A 17,880-nucleotide genomic window follows, 5' to 3' on the forward strand; every position below is an offset into this window, starting at 1 on the left:
ACCTCCTCAATCAACCTCAATCAACCTCCTCAATCAACCTCAATCAACCTCCTCAATCAACCAAGTGATCGATCGCGCAGTTGTAATAATGATTAATCGGCCACCTTCCGTATGCATCAACCAATCACCTGCAGTAGCAATCGATTAACTACCTGCCCTATAACGTAGTTGGAATATTAGAATTTCTGATCTGAAGTACGCTAAGAGCTGTTCTAGCTAATCAGCATTGATTTTCTTAATTCTGCCACATGCTGCCACATTGTGCATTTGTAACAGTATAAGAGTGACCATAATTGAGCGTGCTGCGTGAGCTGGTCAATTCGTCGAGCAATGTATGAGTGTGAATTGTTGTGTTTCTCTTTTCTCACACTGTACGAGGAACCATCGTGGAGATCAATCGGTACAAGTGTATGATTTACGAACATGTCACTGTGGGCGTCAATGGGGGAGGAATCATTATGCAAATTAGGGGAATCTGTAGCGTGTCTAAGTAGCCACAACGATACAAAAAAGACATGAAATGTATCAACCCAGCACGATTGGTAAACCAAAAGTTCCGCAATAGGAAGACAGACGAAGAGAACAATAAAAGCTCCAAACAAACGCCCCGTGGTATCATCCGAAACTCTACCACATCCCGCCTTCATCGCTCGTATACATGACCAAGTGGACTTGACTTTTTGCATCTAATCGCCATCTTCGAAGAAGTTCAAGATGGCCTTGATAGCCATTGGGCCCAGCCCATGTGGCGGATAACAGATGTAGCTTGGGTCATCGGTGGCTCCAAGCTTCTCTCGGAACTCAGTCTTGTTTGTCAACTTCAGCTCAGTGGCAATGGCGTGGTATGCTCTGCTGAGCACCTTAACCCTCGTGCCCTTGACATTATGGCCTGGCGTGAACTTGGCACTTGCGCCGCCACCGAATGTCACCGTGGTAGTACCATCTTGAGCAACCACCTTCAAGGCATGGGTGACAATGTGTTCGATGGAACCGCCTGGGGCATTGGGGAAATCAAGCGAATACTTGACCTGCCAGCCGTGATCGGGACTCAATTGTGCCATGGCGACGAAAGCAACAATAGTCCCGTCGGCAGTTTGTGCAATGTGATATTGTCGATGTTCAACATCTTGCCAGGGGCGAATGTTGGTCAAGTGGACCTGGCGACCCTTTCGGTTCTTCAACCAGTCCTCGACACGAGCATCAATCTTTTGGCGGATCTCGTCCGAGGGCGGCGAGCCCAAGGGGAAGTCAATGATCTTTACACCCTCCTTCTCCGCGTGACGGATCTTGCGTTGAACGTCGGAATCATTCAGTGCCGGGTTGTGTGCAGGGTCTACTCGTTGCTCGGCAACAACGGAGAAAGTTCTCCAGTTGAACTTGGTTGCGAGCACCTCCTCAACTTCGGAGCCTACGAGAAGCCACAAGGGCTTCAAATTCCGCTCCTTCTTGATATACTTCAGATATGCTGTCATGGTCTTCAGGTATTGGGATTGGTGGCATAGAGGATCGCCCACGGTAATGGCAAAACCATCTTGAGGAACGAATCCAACAGCCGCGCCAGTATTCTCATCCCGCCAAATCTCGGTTCTTGGTTCGAGCCATGAAGTGTTTGTTGCGTCACCGTAGTTGGCAATGAGCTTCTCGATAGACTGGAGGTCGATTCCGGCTGCGGCTCGATCCTTGCCTTCCCATGGAGGGTGCATAGTGCTAGACTCCGGATGTCTCAGCTGCTTGATGACTGGTTTGGCTGGAAGACTCTTGGGATCGCGTGGGAACAGTGAAGCATGACGGATATTTCCAAGGCTGAGCAGAAGCATAAGAATGCGTTCAAGGCCGATACCTCCACCGCCGTGGGGAGGGGCACCCCACTGGAAGCCCTGGATGTACTCCTCCATGGACATTGGGTCGACTTTGAGCCTATGCATCTTGTCCAAGAGCATGTCGGCATCATGAATACGCTGACCACCGCTCAAAATTTCCTGTCCTCGCAAGAAGATGTCGAAGGAGTTGGTGAGGTTGGGGTTATTCGGATCAGGCATGGCGTAGAAGGGGCGGGCGTTGACAGGGAACTTGTCAAGAACGTAGTAGTCTGTTCCGAGCTTCTCCTTGATCACACGACCAAGTTGAACCTCGTCGCGAGTGCCCATGTCCTCATTCTCGTCAAGTGGATTTCCGTCTTCGTCTCGCCAGCCAGACTCGTTCAGCATGCGGATACCCTCAGCAAAGGGGATGATTGGGGTCTCCTCCAACCAGACGAGGTCCTCATGGGGGAATTGTCGCTTGATGAGCTCAATCTCGGGCCGGAAGTTTGCATAAATACCCTCGAAGATGGCCTTGAAAGTGCGATCCAAGGTGCGAAGAACCTCATGGTAATGTTCGTCGATCTGCATTTCCAGATCAAGACCGGTATACTCCGTCAAATGGCGGTACGTGTTGCTGTTCTCCGCTCGGAAGACGGCACCAATCTCATACACTTTGCCCATGTCGGCCGAAATGCACATCTGTTTGGCCAACTGGGGGCTCTGTGCCAGGAAGGCTCCGCGACCAAAGTATTCCACCTTGAAGACACTGGCGCCAGATTCTGTTGCGCCGCCTTGCAGTTTTGGTGTATGGATTTCGATGAAGCCCTCGGTGTTGAGGTGGGTGCGGAAGAAATGGCAGATTCCAGACTGAATGCGGAAGATGCCTTGCGAGGTCGTGGTTCGCAAATCGATAACACGATTGCTGAGGCGGGTGCGGTCGGCGATTCTGACCCTGTGCTGGCCCTCCTTGTGATCGCCTCTAGCCAACTCTTCCTCAATGTCGAGCTGAGAGACCTCGGCCTCGTAAACGTTGAACGGAAGGTGCTCCGTCACGGGGGCTTCAACATGGAGATCATGGATGGCGATCTCGACATCATGGATGGTGGCTCCAGTGACTGTACCCTGCTTCGCACGAGGTTCCTGCAGAATACCTTTGACGAGGACAACGCTTTCGACTTCGAGATGCTCCGCCCAGTAGAGCATGTACTTGGTGATCTCTCCGTGTTCTGAGAGCACACCTTGGACGGTGGCGGTTTGCTGACGGAAGACGAAAAACACGAACTTGGCGCTCATCTTTCGCAGGTGATGGATGCGGGCGCGGAAGACGACCTCTTTGCCAACATCAGCGGCTGTGAAGTCCCGAATATTGGCACGCTGAATGTTCTTCCTCTCGCCCGCATAGCTGTTGGCGGGGACCGCGCCATACTTTGCCTTTTGCTCTGGTGTCAACTCCTGCTCGGCCTGCTCGGTCATTTCTTGTTTGCGCTTCTCAATCTCCTTCTCCTTTTCGAGCACTTCCTTCTTGCGCTCCTCCGCCTGCGCCTGGCGCTCGTGTTTTCTCAGTTGGTTTCGCGACATGGGCTCACCCTCGCGGTTGAGGGGTACGTCGCCATCGCTGGAAGAGCCCTCGCCAATGTGCAATCGCTCCCTGACCGCGCGGATGGGACTGTGGGTGCGTAGAGAGGTGGAACCGGAACGGTGGTGAGAAGTGCGGTTGGGACTCTCGGTCCGGCGGTGGAAGATGCCACTGCTTCGCGGGGATTCGGTCTTTGATTGGAGATCGGTACTGCTCTTGCCGTCGCTCGGGGCGGGAACGTCCTTTTGGCGGTCAAATGTGCCACTGTTACGCTTGAACTCGCCGCTGGCGCGATGACCGAAAATCCCGGAAGAACGCGGGGAGGCAGGGGAGGTCAATGCATTCGCATTGGCATTGGTAGTGGCAGTGGTGGTGGTAGTGGGCGAGGTGATTCCGCCCTCGTCGTCAGAGGCGGGGTTGCTGCGGGAGCCACCGGGCTTCAGCTTATCGAGCGCCTTCTTGAGAGACATGTCGGAAACAGGTCCCCCTCAGCAAGCCGCGGGTGAAATGGCGGGGAATTGTCCTGAAGGCAAGGCGGGCATGTTAGTGAGGTCACGGAGGGGATGGTGTTCCCGATTGAAAGGATATTAGGTGGATATTTACGTTGCTAACGTACCTCTGATGGTTTGGAGAGGGGTTGAGGGGGGAAGGGGAACGGAAAGAGGGAAGCAATGTGAGTGTGTGCGAGGGGAGGGGAGAGTAGAAGCGAGCCGCAGGTCTACAGAGAGGAAAGAGGAGGGAGAGAGAAGAGGGAATTGTGAGATGAGAGGAAGAATGGGGACGAGGAGGAGTATGTAAGTGAAATACTGCTCGTAGCGAGTGCAGCCCGAAGCGTGTGGGGAGGATGGGAGGATGGTAGGTACCGTCACTCACTACCAAGTATAGGTAGGAGGGGTTATTTAACGATTAAGCTACGGAGCACAAAGTAGTAACTACTGTAGTAGTAACAAAGGCAAGAAAAGAGGGCTGTCAGACGTCGGCGGATTAGTAACCCAACGGTAACCATCCATAACTATTCGAATTTAGGTAGTTATTGTATTCGGTTGACTTGTGTTATGTTATGTGTATGTGTATGTACGCATGAGGGACTTGTAATGTAATAATCATTGTCTTTGTTTATAAGGCTGGGTGCACGGGGGTAGCAGCTAGTATACAACACAATCAATACACCACACCATACACCAATTGCGCACATAATCACAGTCACAGTCACAGTCACACACATACACATACACTAACAATGAGTTATATACTCGTGGTCAAGTAAGGCAAGGCGAGCTGCATACATTAGGTAGTTCGCTGCGAATCAAGGTAAGCTACGAGTACTGGTAGGTGGTGGTAGCACTGGGTAAGCTACCCTGGAAACACCTACCTACATGGGTAGATACTATGAACTCAAAGGGATTAGTTACAATTGCTTGTATGAGTAGGACTATGGAGTACTGACGTGTGTATACTATGTTACGTACCTTTGTAGTACACACGTTCATACCCCGTACATGCAGTATAATCATCAAGTAGGACGATGTGGTAGACCAACCACCCCAGCACCACCAGGCTGTGATATCCCCGATGAATCGATGAAGCGATCATCCCATTCAATAGTCAATCATACTCGTACTGATCTGATGTCCCGGACTGGACTGGACTAATCCTGTATAATGTGCGACAATTGTAGGTCTCAGGCCGAAGCTAAAACAAGCTTAGTTTTCCATGCGTCAGCTCGACGTCAGCAACTCTTCTTTCCCAAAGGACAAGGATATACCTGCTTCCTTTCCGTTCGTCCCCGGTGAGATCATGATTCCGTCTTTCAATAATATGTATGGAATCCCTAATTGATTCATAGGAGTACAGAGTAGTCAAGCAATAATACTCGCACCTATTACAGCTATTACCTGTAACTTGATAGTTTCCTTGTTCAACGATTATCTAAGAAGCACTCGTCCTTGGAAGCAAGGAACGTCATAGGTATGAGGGTACTCCATATTGGAATATATCTTTTTATCATCTGTTAAAATTAACATCGTCCCCTGATACATCGACACGACACGACACTACCAATCAGAAGAAAGGACTGCATTGCGCTGTGCTGTACGTACAGTTACGAGGTAGGTAAAAACATGCAGTGCCTCTCCCACATGCAGTAACCAATTCACCAGAGAATGCCATCAGGATTTCACTTTCCCATTCCAATTCCCATTCCATTTGGGCAGCCCTCAGATCGATAAAAAAACACTTTCAATTAATAATTGGAATATATCTTCCATTTCCGCTCCCAATCAAGCACTCAGTTTTACTCCGTACATTCCGTCTCTTCTAGTCAATGCTCTGTCTCCTGCAACCGACCAACCGAACATGGTGTCCATACTGTGACACAATATTGTATGCACGCACGCGGTCAGCACGTACGCCACACACACCATTACTTTGTACTACATATGTACGTGCAGTTTGTTCATCTCTTTAAGCCCACCGCTGTGGCGGCCTGGTCGTGATTGGATTTTGGTGCTATGATACGGCGTAATTGTAACAAGAATTCCTCGGTGGTTATTAATATTCTTAACTTCTTTTTCGTTTCATTTCCTTTCACCCATCTCTATCGAAAGGCCACCCAATCCAGTCTACGTAACAGATGCTCCATACACACTTATCGTTACTAATTCATAGTTCTCCCACCGTCACTGCAAGTATTGCATCTTGGCTGCTGACACATCAGCGCCCTGCCCACACTGTTCCGCTCACAGCATAGCTCAATCATACCATATTCCATAGTTAGTACATCAGCCTCATGGTCTATGACTCTTTACCATACAAGCACAGTAGTAACTCCCTCGTGGGTGTGTACGAGGGAGATCTCGATATTTACTTTGTAATGGTAATATCGGCGAGATCCACTCCCCCAACATTGGCGAGTTTGTGCACCAAAAACCATCTTCTTATTATGAGTATGTAGTACGGGCTGCGAAACGAAACAAAACCAAGTCCTTTTATCGGCTGCAATAACTACTTGTAATGTCAATCAATGTATGCACCTGTACAAGTACTGCCGTACTATGTAGGTAACTATGGTACACATCTCTTGGAGCACACTCCCTTCATACAAGTACATAGGTACTACTCCGTACATATCATATGTATGTAACAATGTGCCCAGAATGCTTGATCTAATTCCCCTGCAGGACAAGAGTTTGCCCACCCACCCACCGAAACCTACAAGGACCTACGCTTTTAGCCTCGGTCTCTCTCCTCTCTCCAACTCGTCGCATGTGTACCTACTACCTACGTACCTGCACATACCTGCTGTGTGGACTTCTGCGTCCCCAGTCCTCTCACCTTTTCTCAATGGCGCAACTACACATGCATGACTAATAATGTACTAATCTAGGGCGCCCCATACTGTTCTGTCAACAGAAATTCGATTCCACACATATCAACATGATCTTCTCTCCTCCGATTCATCTTCTTGTCCCTGATCCCATGAAAACTGCATGTACATACACACTTTGTAAGCAGACCCGTCAATCTTGGCTGACCTGCCCGCACATACATTTCAAAAATCTCTTCCACGCTTGCACCAAAAAACCTCTGCAATCTACAGAGGGTTGGCACGTCGGGCTGGCCACCTGCTAACTTCGTGTACCTTCTATACCTAAAGTGTCTACTTAAGAATATACTGTAGCCAGTAAACAATCTTGACTGCTTGCGATAAACCTTGCTAAGACACTGTTGTAGGCATAAAATACTACTCGTAGCATGGGATCAGCCCGACGTGCCAACCCTCTGTGCCTCTGTACCTTACTTCACTTACTTACCTAATGAGGTGGGCATGGGCTTGAGCATGACATGGTGGTTTTTACATCCAGCCTCGTTATGATCATCTCTTGCTTCCCATACCTTGCTTTACCCTGCAATTAGGTAGTTGTCATCTTCTAAGTTTAGTTACACCAAAAATAATTGTAGTATGAGCATGATCATACATCCCGTCCAAAGTAGAACATAAATGAATCCTGCTACCCCTGCAAGTGCTGGTGGCTCATGACGTCGCTGTCGTTGTTGTTGCTCACACTGTCGCTGCCACGAGTTGACGGGTTATTCGATTTTGTCATCATTCCGATGCCCTCAACCCTGATCCTGTCCCCAGTTATTGTATCTGCTCGGGATAATCGTACTCTACACCACTGGCGCTGAAGCCTGCCCAGCCCCCAAACTCATTCGCAAACTTCACCGCAGCTTTGAGATAGTATTGGGACTCGTCGCCCCAGGTATCCGAAGCAACTTGCATGGACCGCAATGCTACGAGTTGTCAGTGAACATTATAGGGATGCGCGCGCACAATTACGATCCAAAGGGCCGGAACCTACCTTTAGTAAAATGCGCATCCAACGAATGCCCCGAATGGAGCGCTTTGTCGACCACAAACTTCCAGTCTCTGCCTGCCAGGTCGTAATTCGAGATGACGTCCCGCTTGATCTCAGGTCTTGTCTGGGCGATGTATACCGCAAGCGTGAATAGCCACCATTGACGAACAAGGTTGATGTGATGTTTAGCCGGTATCAGAGGCAACAGAATGCGCACGGCGTGCGAGGAGGTAAGTAGGTGACAGAGGAAGAAATCGAACTTGGTTTGCTCTGGTGGCTCCGTCCCGATCAAAATCGCAACAGCAGCCTCTTGGGAATATCGAAACTGCTCAGTGGGGTTGGTAAGCTCCCAGGCATTCCAGTACTCCAAAAATACGCCCTCTCTCTCCTCGAGTAATTTCGAAATATCGCCACTACGATGGTCATATAAACCATCGAACCGTGCATCCTCCTTGACCTTTTTCAGTATGTCGTATAGCGAAGAATAGTGGACGGGACTCGGTTTCGTGTAGGATGGATCGTCTATATATTTATGTAGAGAGCTGTAGAAGCATGTACCCAACGCTAATGCTTCAATCGCAACGGTTCGTGAATCGAGCTCGTAAGCATATCCAAGGTGTATGAGAGGATGTCCGACTAGGTATACCGTTAGTACAAGCTTTGGACAGAGTGATCCTACTCCCCGTACTCACGTCCTGATATTAGCCCGTTGATCAGTGGCTCCTCTCCCTCGAATAGATATTCGTTGAGGAGAGCTTTCCAGTCGTATTTCCTCAACACAAGTTGATCTTCGAAGAAATCCACAAAAGCTCGCTGGTATCTGTTTATATGTCACCGACGGGCCCATCCGTGTTATGGTCTGGGAGCGGATACTCTCTCTTGCCAAGAAATTTCCTCCAATCGTCCTGTGAGATCTCGCCTGGCGAATCATGCCATGGTTCAAGCTCCTCGGCTTCTTTCTCGTAGATCTCTATCAGATGCTCGCGCGTTGCACCCAAGATGTATGCGGATCCTAGAATCTTTGGACGTCTTTTAGTAGCTGCAGCCGAACGCGCAATGTGCACAGCAAGAGCCTTACGTGAGGTGTGTGGTTGTGGAAGCGTAGCTCGTGGTATATGACGGAATGGTTGGCGTGGTTGGCTTTGATGAGGTGCTTGAGTGTCCGCGCCCTCTTCTCCCGAGCTAGCTCGACATCGTGGATCGGAACAGATGGAAGATCGATGCTGACATGATTCTCACCCCAGGATCTTAGGAATGGAAACTTTATTGTAGGCAATTGGAACATATTTGACAACTGCAAGGTGACAGTCGTGCGATGTCGAGGTTGAGCCCCGCTGTGAATGAACAGAGCTAGATATGATGGGTGGATGGCTAATACAGATTGAGTCAACTGCACCTTTCCATTTCAGTATTAATGCCGTGTGGGGGGGAACAACAACGTCAACCTTCCCCCAGTGGTACAGAGGGTTGGCACGTCGGGCTGCCCACCTGCCAGCTTCATGTATCTTCTATACCTAACTCAAAAGTATAGTGTAGCCAGCAAACAGTCTTAACTCTTTGCGATAAAACTCGCGAATGCACTGTTGTAGGCATGAAATACTAGCAAGGGCCAGCCCGACATCACAGTATCATCAATGCACGATATGCCTTCTCGTCGCTAGTGCAGGAATGACTGCACCTTGCGCGGCAAATCGCTCGCAAAGAATCTCGCAGCATGGAGCACCATCAGAATGGACCTATATACGATGCGTCACACGAGAAATCCAGACTGCGGAACGCTGCCAAACACCGCAAAAGGAGCAAGTCCATCACACATAGAATGTAAGCAAATAACTATTCCTTCACTTCAAGCGTGGCCATAGACGACCAGCTAATCATATATACTAGCAGTCCATCGACATATCCAGGTCAATCATAAGCTCGATTCAAGAGATCCCTGAGGGTATTCACTTAGTACTCTCCCTCTTCAACCTCCTCATCCAAAGAGTCGCTGGCGACCTCCTGAACACATTGTTAGCCAACACCAAGCTTAAAAAAGTTGGGAAAACAGGGAAAGTATACCTCGTAATCTTTCTCAAGTGCTGCCAAATCCTCGCGGGCTTCAGAGAATTCGCCTTCCTCCATGCCTTCACCGACGTACCAGTGGACGAAGGCACGCTTAGAGTACATGAGATCGAACTTGTGGTCAAGACGAGACCATGCCTCGGCGATGGCAGTGGTGTTGCTAAGCATGGCAACACTGCGGTCAACAGAGGCCAACTCGCTTCCAGGGACACTGATAGGCCTATATTGATTTAGCGACAGCATGGGCTTTAGGGAATGGGTAGCACTCACTTGGTGTAGTTGATACCAAGCTTGAATCCAGTTGGGCACCACTCGACGAGGTTGAAAGAAGACTTGGCCTTGAGAGCTCCAGCAGCCGCATTGCAGTCACGAGGAACGATGTCACCACGGTACAACAGAGCAACAGCCATGTACTTGCCGTTTCGTGGATCGCAGACAACCATCTGGTTGTTGGGCTCGAAGCCTGAGCTTGGTTAGCGCAATCCATGAAAAGACATCGATCCAACCTCAATCATAGACAGAAAGGGGTTGGGAAACAATCAGCCGGGGTTCCATGGAGTGTACTTACACTGGAAGGTAAGGTCGCTGACCTTGAAGCTCTCGTGGGAGCTCTTCTTGGCAGAGATGACGGGGGCATAGCTGATCAAGGGGTAGTGGATACGAGGGTATGGGACCAAGTTGGTCTGGAACTCGTTCAGATCGACGTTGAGGGCGCCGTCAAAACGGAGACTGGAAGTGATTGAGCTAACGACCTGCGCGATCAAACGGTTCAAGTGCTCGTAATTGGGTCGAGGAATGTCCAAGCTACGGCGGCAGATGTCATAGACAGCCTCGTTGTCAACAAGGAACGTGCAATCGGAGTTCTCGATGGTGCTGTGGGTAGAAAGAACAGCGTTGTATGGTTCGACCACGGAGGTGGAGACACGGGGAGCTGGGTAAACGGCAAACTCAAGCTTGCACTTCTTGCCGTAGTCGGTGGAGAGGCGCTCGAGAAGAAGGGCACCGAAACCAGATCCAGTTCCTCCACCAAAGGAGTGGAAGATCAAGAATCCCTGGAGGGAAGAGCAGTTATCTGCAGGTCATCAATTAAACACGGGCATCACTGAGAATGGCTCGACTACTGACCAGCAACGCGACGAATACGATCGATGACACTATCGACCATCTCCTTGCCAATGGTGTAGTGACCACGGGCATCTAATCAATATCATTAGTAAGAGTCTTATCTCAATGTCGCAATGACATACAGTTGTTGGCCGCATCTTCCTTGCCGCTGATCAAAAGCTCCGGGTGGAACAGTTGACGGTAGGTACCGGTTCGGATCTCGTCAATAGGGGATGGGTCCAAGTCGACGAAGATGGAACGAGGCACGTATTTGCCACTGCCGGTCTCGGTGAAGAAGGTTTCATAGGTACCTCCCTCGGCGAGGTCCTTAGCATCGGGGTCTGGACGTCCGTCTGCCTTCAGACCATGTTCCAAAAGGTAGCTGCTCACGGTCAGCAAGTTGACAAGGCTTGTGGACAGTCTCTATGCGAGTATATGGGGGTCCGTACAGCTCCCAGGCACTGTTTCCGAGCTGCGTACCAGCCTGGCCGATGTGGAGGTGGCAAATCTAGAGGTTCAAAGCATCAGTAGCTGAAGTTCACGTTGGTCCAGGGGGAAGGATAGCGGGGGTTCCAAGGTATGTGAGTTCTGGGACGAGAGATTGGGTTGCAATTGAGGGAAACGTACCTCTCCGCGCATGGTGAATTAGGTCTGCTATACTGTGTCAAACAGATAGTAGGAGTGGAAGCGCAAGATCAAGGGGAGTTGGTGAGTTTTCTGGTCGTTGAGAGCGGTGAGGTGTTGGAGTTTAGCGGGGCATGTTTATTTGGCAAGCGCGGCACAGACCACCGCGCGTCCCAGAACGGTCAAACGTGGCCCTGTCCCTGTTCGCCCAAGTGCCCGTCGTGCCCGTCCCGTGGAGGCTGGTCGGCTGTCGTCCCATGGATGAAAGTTTGGGGTTTACCCGTTGAACGTTCCATGGAAGTATTGAATAGATATCACGTAATTACCTTGCTTGGTATCAAGGTACCTGTTATCATCCATACTGCAACTCCTCACCTGTAATATGTTATGTTAACTGTCTAGACGATCAATCATTGAGTCAAATCATCGTCAGGACGGGACAATCCAGCTTAATGCAAGCTGTCCGGCAGTATGCTATAAGTAGGTAATCACATGGAATGAATTCTTTATCTTCTTCTTTGTCTTGAATCTATATCTCGCTTCCTAATCAAATCTATTCTCTTGCTGCTTGCAACGTGTATATAAAGAACTGCGTCCCAAGGGCAAGAGTCCATATCGTAGTCCGGCTGGAAGCCAGGAACTGAACGCCATCATCAAATATCCCTCATCCTTGTGCCTTAAACTGAAAGAAGAATCTTCGCATTCTAATGATCCGAAAGCTTACAATAATGGGGGGAAAATAATAAAGAAACATAGACCGGAAAGCGTCAGTGCTAATCACTCAAGAGAGATTGAGAGGGTTTTCAACGCAGATGTCGCATCTCGTAGATGTCTGTTTGAGCCCGAGGAGGCGCATGGAAGGTTTCATCAGAATCAGCGGTCGCTGGCAAAGCCCCGGACGATCTTGGGGCTACATTCTCCCGGCTTTCCATCTTGACCGCATTCGGACTGACTAGACCAGAACGAGGATCAAGACGCTCTCGAGACGATGAGGGGTTTCCATTCTCTGGAATGTCCGCCATTGCCGACTCTTCATCCTGATGAGCCCGGAAACCACGACCGAAAAAGCGATTGCGATGATTGCTTCGATCGCGAGCCTGGCTGCTATCAGTGTTGACGCGATGAAGACTGCCAAATTGTCGACTCGGCCGATCGGCAATAGACGTGGAGCGCGCGGTGTCGTGGGAAGTCCGTGAACGGTCTTGGGAGTGTCGTGACGGTGAAGTGACTCTAATGACAGCTTCCCTGGCCCTTTCGTTGGACTCTCGATCTTCAAACACGTCGCCAGTCATATTGCCAGCCGAAATGTCTCGCATACCAAGGGAGAAATCCACACGACGACCCATCGCTGCCATTGACTCGCCACGGGGCCGTGTGGAGCCGTTGCGAAGGATGGAACCATGGCGTCTAGGAGGAACACTGCCAGTCGCATCAGGCGGTGGAGGAACGATGCATTCATCTCGAGGCTCTTCGCCGCGAACATTGCCCTGTGGGTTATCTGGGGTACCACTAACGCCAGCGCCAGGAGTTGCGACGTGAGGTATATTCTGCAGATACACAGGGAAAGATTCTTTCTGGCCGGGATACCTCATGCGCGGGCCTTCGATTCCGCACTCTTGCATAGACACCATGAGGGCGCAGATGAACTTGTTGCGGCGCTGGAGGCGGAGCAATTCATTCTGCCAGTTCGATTTGTAGAAAAAGACGACATTGAGCGTTAGAGAATGGACCTCTGACACTTCCCGCAACTCAGTAAGAATATTGGACTGATATTCGCGCTTCTCGGACTGTACGAACTCGAGGAGCTGCTGACGAAGTGCATCAATCTGTTCGATAGTAGTGCCGAACTTGATCACGACAGGAACAGCCTCAGCAAGTGCCCCGGATCTTCGTTGGTTGAGAATGAAAAGCGTGTTCAAATAACTGTTGGGGGCTTGGACAACGTGACCCTGCATCTTCTTGAACTCTGTGTACAGAAGCGCGATCTCCTTCACGAAATAGTCGTCACCCCGCCCGAGGTCTCCGGTATTTCCATAGATGCTCACACGGTCGCCGACATCGAAAGGGTGTTTGACGAAGACGAAGACAACGGACTGGAGAAACTCCTGGGCAGTGGCAGAAAACAGCCAAGAAAGGGCGAGAACGGCAGAGCCAGCAGAGGTTAGGACACCAGCTGCGGATGTCGAGATCAAAGAGATAAAGACGAGGATGGTGATGACACAGACAATGAACATGAAGACGTCGTCGAGTTTGCTAACAACCGAGTCGAGATCCTTTAAGGAGGCTGTGATGGACTTTCGCTCTCGTCCAATCTCGACGCAGACAGCTTCGAACTCTTCCATAGATATGTCGCCGTTCATGTCTTTATCGAACATGTGGAAGGCAGCATCGGCTTCATCGTCGTTATCGAACGCGTTTCTAAGATCCTCCGAGTGAACGGTTTCTGTTTCCTCTCGGGCAAAGGTACGGTACAGCCGTCGAGCAAGAACTTGACTTCCATTGGTACTGCCAAGCAGTGCTAGAACGACCTGCTGCGGGTGGGTGCTCTGAGTTACCTGGCGACCAGTGAAATCGCCTGCCACCTTTCCAGCCATGTCTCCAAATTTGCTGAAGGCTTCTTTGGTGGTTTTCTGGGCATCCTTGACGAATTGGCCGGGGGTGCGGGCACCAGACGCTGGCCCGGTTTGTTCGAATTCGGAATCTTCCATGGCAATCTTCTCTTTCGAATACCGGTACAGCTTGGCCAGACTTCCAATTTGGAATTTGTTGAGCTCGATGCGGTCGGCATAGGTCCTCAAATGGAAACTAATCGCAATGAGTTGGATGATGATCTTCTCTACGAAGTTCAGAACAACACCGACGAAGATGGCGACTATGACTTTGTTCATGGTCGATTCCCAAGACTTAGTGGCCGAGTTTCCGTTGACGTGATGGTGCTTCATGGTAGGTAGGAAGGAGACCTCGATAGCTAGCCACCAGAAGAATAGAGTGGCCGGGAGTTCCAATTGCTTTCCCATATCTCTCCACTTTTTGCTGTTATTCGTGAAGAGACTCGAGACGACACCGATGGGCCAGGGGAGGCATTTGGCAAGGATGCGACCGGCCCAGAGGGTAAGCCAGACTATCTCAAGCCATATACAGAACCATACGAGGTAAACCCCACCAACATGAGCGTCCTGGAAAAGAAGGGCTCCGATAAGCAATGGGATGAGGATGATCAAAACCAATGGGATGATATAGATGAAGTAGCGAATAATCCAGACAGAACTGTGGACCTTCTTGAAGAATTTGGAAATGCTGGTATTAGGATTCTCGGGGGGCTTGTAGATTGCGGTCTTCTCATGCAGTGGATTGGTTGCGGCATCGAATTCGTCTATGGGCTCCTCGCGTCGGGAGCGCTCTTTGCGAATGGAGCGTGACATGGATTGCTCACGGGCGATACCTTCCTGGTTAGAGATTTGACGTTCGATCTGGAGCATAGCGAGATCGTCGTCCAATCTACTGGCCTGCTCGCGTGTCTGTGACGGGGATTGGAGTGACCTCGAGTGACCATAGTCAGTGTTGACGGTAAGGTGACTTCCAGCACGTGGTCTTCCAGTTGGATGAGGGTTGTTGGGGTGCTGGACAGGGTCGTCCTCCCCGACGAAGGTGCCATCGTCATCAGACGAACGTTGACGATTCAATGAATGAGATGGCGGCTGCTGGTGATGGTGTTGGGATGGCGATACCAAGGGGGGTGGTGGTGAGGTGACCGATTGTCCTGTGTTTATGTGCAAATCATACGCCTGTCGATCGTCCACTGGGGTGGTCATGGTGAATTAATTTACTTCCTGGAGGAGATACGGGGAGGTGATTAAACTTCAGTGAGGTTTGCTTGCTAAAGTTTTCCCAAACCTCAGAGGGTGAGGGGGGTGGCGAGGTAGCAGATAGGATTATTCCTCGTAGTGGTAGGGTAGTACTGAAGTAGTGACTGTTGCCCGTAATGGGGATAGAGATGAGGATGACGAGGACGAGAAGAGTGAAACCGGGATACAAGCGAATGTATAGAAGAGGTCAAGAAGAGGAAGAAAAGGAAAAGCTAACGTGGTGGAGATATGGTAGTGTAGACTGGCGGCTGTGCGCAGTAGTGAGTGGAGAGTAGTTCGCGTGTGATAAGTGATGGTATGGTGTAGTTGTACTTGTGCTGTGGTCAAGAAGGTGAGAAAAGCGAACGAGTAAATGGGCAGGCGGTTATTTAGTGGCCCAGATAGTTCGATGATGAAGAAAAGGAAGAGCAGGAACAAGATAAAGAGGAGGAGCGGCCCTGGACTGACATGGGGTTGTTGTAATTAAGAACTCCATGCACGTACAGTAGTTACCGAGTTGTGTGAATGTACGGAGTAATTGCTTGTACTTGTACCCATCTATGTATGTACGGGGAGTGTTAGTGGGTGGTAGGTAGTCGTTAGTACGAATAGGCAGGCATGGCAAGATATGTATTTAGATACATGCATCATGGTACTTGTATGTACTCCATATGTGCATTGCATGCACCATTGGTACGGTGTACGAGCAGGGCATCACAATTCATCGCACTCGAAAGAGACTCTCGATCTGTACGGAGTACGGAGTACTCGTAGTTACCTAGAAACCTACACAGCAGGTACCTAGTTGGCAGGTGAAGTAAATATGAGATGATAAGGATCAAGATTCAGGACGCAGCAACTTAGGGGGTGGACAAGCAGAGCAGGGATCATGAATCACGGATCTGCAAATTAGATACTTGTGAGACCTTGTCCTGTAACTATTGAGCGTGGACGGAGGAGGCAAACGTGAATGGTAATGATCGGTGGTGACGCATACAGGGCACCGGGGGGCGGTGGGGTGGCACTTGGTGTTGAACTTGAGCAACGTTGAGTGTAGTGTGTATCTATTGGATGCGCAGGGGGTGAGGGAGAAACGGAAAAGACGCAACTGCGAGGAAGAGAGATGAGAGATGAGAGAATGAGAGAAAAAAAATGGGTAGAGTGAAAGACAATTGGGAGATGAAGGCCAAGACAAGACACGAGCGACGTCGATGGCGTAAATCTGTGGGACCGCTTGGTGAATGTTGGGAAAGGCGCGCGTACCCACAGGATGATCCACTTTGATACCGTAGTGTAGGTGCCTCTAGGTAGTCTGTTACTTGTCCTTCCACTTACTTCCCATGCACCATCCATCGTTTATTTCATCTTTCTCGATTCATCTATCTACTTGTGATAATAAGTATTATCCTACTCGTACAATTACTACTCATAATACGGAGGATACGCGGACTATTTAACTGTTCACATTATTATTATCGTTATCAATATTGCTTCAACTGTATTTACGCACGCATATACCAAGTACACTGGTACTTACATAAACAGGTCATAGGATAAGTACAAGTCATGAGCATCCTCGTATATTTTGATCTCCACTTGACGATGATGGATTTCGATCAGTAGACTACCCAGTTGATTCGATCCGATCCCGCAATCATGGGACAGGCTTTAACGTACCTCGTGAGTAGTACGGAGTACGGAGTACCCAGGTACCGAGATTCACCATCATCAACAGCAGAGCACCTCACGTCATTGCGCGTCCAACTTGTACCTACCCAAGTACCTAGGTACCTTTTCACCCTCCTCTCTAGAAACACATGAACATGGTGACTCCTCTCAGACAAGTAGTTACTCCGTACTCGGTAGTTACTCACGATATCTACTCTGTACCTCGCAAGTTGATAATTAGAAAAGAAAGTAAATTTCTTTCTGGAGGGTAGAAAAATCTTATGGTGTACCGGTGTGGCGGGCGGCTGCAATTGCCACCCGCCTGCACAGGCGCCGGCTCTTGGACGATAACGACCAATACAAACTCATGCGTGCCTGGCTGACCTGTTGAAGGCTTTTGAATGCCGTGTTCCTTGGTTCTTCGTTCCTTGGTTCATTATTTCTTGGTTTTTCCGTTCCTCTTTTTGCCTTCGGCTTCTTGAATTTCCCCAGCATCCGGCCGAGCCAGACGCTCGCGTGTTGCAATAAACCGAAACCCGAAGCCAAACCCTAATTCAATCTCAACCTCCAATTCCCACAAGGATATTAATCATCCCAAAGGGAAAACAAAACAACAGAGAATGTCTGTGGGGGTAGCCCTTTTCTGTTCTTCCATTGCTTTCTGAGTTCTGACACGTCGCTTGTTGCAAAAGCGCGCGGGTGCCTTGGCACTCAACGCAGCCTACCGTGTGAGTTCTACTTGGAGTAGGAATCTACAAATAATTAATTAAAAACCAAGTACGCAGTACAACACTTGGACAGATAAGGAACCAATCCGTCCCACGTGAAATTGTTCGTCC

At 49.7% G+C, this 17,880-nt stretch overlaps 5 protein-coding genes across 5 annotated transcripts; 1 reads left to right on the forward strand and 4 right to left on the reverse strand.

The window, feature by feature from the left end:
- Positions 1-431: 431 nt before the first annotated feature.
- Positions 432-4,317, reverse strand: BU24DRAFT_372166 (aspartyl-tRNA synthetase-like protein). Its single transcript, XM_033524497.1, has 2 exons — positions 3,995-4,317; positions 432-3,901 (listed from the first exon to the last, which is right to left on the reverse strand). Exon 2 carries the CDS (start codon positions 3,846-3,848, stop codon positions 687-689), a length of 3,162 nt encoding a protein of 1,053 aa, XP_033381440.1. The 5' UTR covers positions 3,849-3,901; positions 3,995-4,317; the 3' UTR covers positions 432-686.
- A 3,202-nt stretch (positions 4,318-7,519) lies between these two features.
- Positions 7,520-9,021, reverse strand: BU24DRAFT_349713 (uncharacterized protein; the record flags this gene model as incomplete). Its single annotated transcript, XM_033523617.1, has 5 exons — positions 7,520-7,671; positions 7,740-8,372; positions 8,429-8,556; positions 8,610-8,755; positions 8,815-9,021. 5 exons carry the CDS (start codon positions 9,019-9,021, stop codon positions 7,520-7,522), a joined length of 1,266 nt encoding a protein of 421 aa, XP_033381441.1.
- Positions 9,022-9,204: 183 nt separating this feature from the next.
- BU24DRAFT_230038 (uncharacterized protein) lies at positions 9,205-9,651 on the forward strand. The gene has a single exon (XM_033522160.1). It carries the CDS (start codon positions 9,312-9,314, stop codon positions 9,552-9,554), a length of 243 nt encoding a protein of 80 aa, XP_033381442.1. The 5' UTR covers positions 9,205-9,311; the 3' UTR covers positions 9,555-9,651.
- BU24DRAFT_424092 (tubulin-domain-containing protein) lies at positions 9,470-11,628 on the reverse strand. The gene is made up of 8 exons (XM_033528417.1): positions 11,532-11,628; positions 11,354-11,412; positions 11,048-11,286; positions 10,926-10,997; positions 10,369-10,872; positions 10,071-10,263; positions 9,798-10,020; positions 9,470-9,737 (listed from the first exon to the last, which is right to left on the reverse strand). The coding sequence occupies exons 1-8, from the start codon at positions 11,541-11,543 to the stop codon at positions 9,687-9,689; spliced, it is 1,353 nt and encodes a 450-aa protein (XP_033381443.1). The 5' UTR covers positions 11,544-11,628; the 3' UTR covers positions 9,470-9,686.
- Positions 11,629-12,019: 391 nt separating this feature from the next.
- BU24DRAFT_442274 (uncharacterized protein) lies at positions 12,020-15,869 on the reverse strand (the record flags this gene model as incomplete). Its single annotated transcript, XM_033530514.1, has 3 exons — positions 12,020-15,229; positions 15,488-15,642; positions 15,842-15,869. 3 exons carry the CDS (start codon positions 15,867-15,869, stop codon positions 12,332-12,334), a joined length of 3,081 nt encoding a protein of 1,026 aa, XP_033381444.1. The 3' UTR covers positions 12,020-12,331.
- Positions 15,870-17,880: the final 2,011 nt, after the last annotated feature.

This window comes from Aaosphaeria arxii, assembly GCF_010015735.1.
Source record: "Aaosphaeria arxii CBS 175.79 unplaced genomic scaffold BU24scaffold_6, whole genome shotgun sequence".
NCBI classification, from domain to species: domain Eukaryota; kingdom Fungi; phylum Ascomycota; class Dothideomycetes; order Pleosporales; genus Aaosphaeria; species Aaosphaeria arxii.